At 46.6% G+C, this 2,909-nt stretch overlaps 1 protein-coding gene across 1 annotated transcript; it reads left to right on the forward strand.

Moving 5' to 3' along the window:
• The first annotated feature begins 231 nt into the window (after positions 1-231).
• On the forward strand, positions 232-2,207 carry LOC126722188 (uncharacterized). Its single transcript, XM_050425336.1, has 2 exons — positions 232-1,281; positions 2,151-2,207. Exons 1-2 carry the CDS (start codon positions 232-234, stop codon positions 2,205-2,207), a joined length of 1,107 nt encoding a protein of 368 aa, XP_050281293.1.
• Positions 2,208-2,909: the final 702 nt, after the last annotated feature.

Raw genomic sequence — 2,909 nt, forward strand, 5'->3', positions numbered from 1 at the left:
GCAGTCAGCGCAGCCTTAATTAGAGAAGAAGGCAAGAAGCAACTCCCGGTGTACTACGTCAGCCAGGCCCTTCAAGGAGCTGAGTTCAGGTACCCAAGAATTGAAAAGATTGCGTTCGCGCTTATAGTAGCCTCGCGCAAGCTCAGACCGTATTTCTAGTCAAATCCTATCCTTGTCATGACGGACCAGCCAATCAAGAAATCAATGAACAAACCGGAAGCAGCAGGGAGAATGGTCCAATGGGCAATCGAACTCAGTCAGTTTGACATCGAGTACCATCCAAGAGCAGCCATCAAGGCACAAGCTCTGGCTGACTTCATCGCTGAATTCACTCTTCCAGACGAAGAAGCAGCTACCGACGAAGTTGATAAATGGATAATACAGACAGATGGTTCGTCAGCCCAAAAGAGGGGGGGAGTAGGGGTCGTCATAACCACCCCCGACGGAGAAGTGATGAAATATGGAGTTCAACTGGAGTTTCCAGCCACCAATAACGAAGCCGAATATGAAGGAATATTGACGGGCTTGAGGCTTGGAAAAGCTCTTGGTGCCAAAAACTTGCTTATCCAGAGTGATTCAAAGCTGGTAATCGGACAGATCAGTGGAGAGTACGAGGCAAAGGAAGAAAGGATGCAGAAATACCTTAAACTGACGAGGCAGCTAACTCAGGAGTTCGACACAGCGGATTTCGTCCAGATACCAAGAAACCAGAATATTGGAGCTGACGAAGTGTCAAAACTAGCGTCGTCAGAAGCGGGAAGGACGAGCACAGACGTGGCAATAGAAATTCAGAAATACCCAAGTATTGAAGAGGTGGCAGTGCTCACCACCCAGAGCACAAACACCTGGATGACGCCCTTAATATCCTTCCTCCGAGACGGGCACTTACCCCAGAATACTGACGAAGCCAGAAAGGTCAAAAAGAGAGCAGCCAGGTTCATGATCCTAAATGACGTCTTGTACAAAAGAGGCTTCTCTATGCCTTACCTAAAGTGCGTCGACGAGGATGAGGCCAAATACATCCTAGAAGAAATACACGGAGGAGTCTGTGGCGACCATGCCGGCCCCAGATCCCTAGTAAACAAGGTGATAAGAGCAGGGTACTTTTGGCCAACCATGCAGGGGGATGCTGCTGACCTCGTCAGAAGATGCGACAAATGCCAGCGGTACGGGAATGTACAACGGCTTCCAGCAGAGAAGATGACGACCATATCCTCCCCATGGCCATTCGAGCAATGGGGAATCGATATCGTCGGTCCTCTGCCCCAAGGTAAAAGTCAGGTAAAATTCCTTCTAGTTGCTATTGACTATTTCACAAAATGGGTTGAAGCAGAGGCCCTAGCGACCATCACTGAGGCTCGGATTCGGAGCTTCGTGTGGAAAAACATAATCTGCAGGTTCGGGATCCCTTTGACGATCATATCTGATAATGGGAAGCAGTTCGATAGCCAAGGCTTCAGAGAGTTCTGCTCGGACCTCGGGATCAAGAATCAGTTCTCATCCCCGGGACACCCCCAGGCAAATGGACAGACGGAAGTAACAAACAGGACATTGCTCAAGCTAATCAAAACCAAGCTGAACGAAGCAAAAGGTGCCTGGCCAGAAGAACTGCCTAGTGTCTTGTGGGCATACAGGACTACAGCCAGAACCCCGACAGGAGAGACACCCTTCAGGCTTACCTACGGCTCAGAAGCAGTGATCCCAGTAGAAGTTGGAGTAACTAGCATCAGGTGAGGAGCTTTCAGAGAGGGACTCAATGACGAGGGACTGCAGTTCAACCTGGATTGCTTGGATGAAGTAAGAGACAATGCGTCCAGTAGAATGACACAGTATCAAAAGAAAATGGCCGAGTATTACAATAAGAGGGTCAAACTCAGGCGTCTGGCCATAGGGGACCTCGTCCTTCGCAAAGTCACTATAGCCACTAAAGACCCTACTCAAGGGAAGCTGGGCCCTACATGGGAAGGGCCATATCGCGTCGTTCACTACTCTAGGCAAGGGAGTTACCATCTGGAAACTATGGACGGACGAAAGCTCCCTCGTCCTTGGAACATTGAGCATTTAAAGAAATACCATGAGTAAATGTAATACACGAATGCACTCGTTACTGAAGTTAATAAAAGTATTATTCCTTCAATGTTTTTGCGCAGGCAGTACAGGTCGACCATGAGGCCTATAAATCACTGAGTAACAAGATTCCGCCTTGACGGATGTAAGTTACCGACGACCATAATACTATGGTTAAAAAGACTAAGTAACAAGATTCCGCCTTGACGGATGTAAGTTACCGACGACCATAATACTTTGGTTAAAAAGACTAAGTAACAAGATTCCGCCTTGACGGATGTAAGTTACCGACGACCATAATACTTTGGTTAAAAAGACTAAGTAACAAGATTCCGCCTTGACGGATGTAAGTTACCGACGACCATAATACTATGGTTAAAAAGACTAACAAGATTCCGCCTTGACGGATGCAAATTACTGACGACCATAATACTTTGGTTAAAAGACCAAGTGACAAGAGTCCGCCTGGACGGTCATAAGTCAAATGGCAGAAGTCAGCTAACGGAAGAGCACAGTGCATTAATTCAACAACTAATTAACAAAGCACAAAAAGTACGGACGGATATAAATCAGCCAGAACGTCAAGAAGAAAAGTAAGTACGCTTCATTCCAGCCCATAAACACTGGGCCAATATCATTGTTTTCAAAATAAAGTAAATTGTTTTGAAATTAGATTTACAAAAAGAAAGGCCCAAAACAAGACGGGCACCCACAAAAAAAAAAAAAAAAAAAAAATCTTTTCTAAGTATGTAGAGTCAAGCATCAGCTGTGCCTTCACTGGCCGGCACGTTAGCAACAGGTTCGGGAGCATCATCACCGGGGGCAGAAGACGAAGCCACCTC

This window comes from Quercus robur, chromosome 4, assembly GCF_932294415.1.
Source record: "Quercus robur chromosome 4, dhQueRobu3.1, whole genome shotgun sequence".
Lineage (NCBI taxonomy): Eukaryota > Viridiplantae > Streptophyta > Magnoliopsida > Fagales > Fagaceae > Quercus > Quercus robur.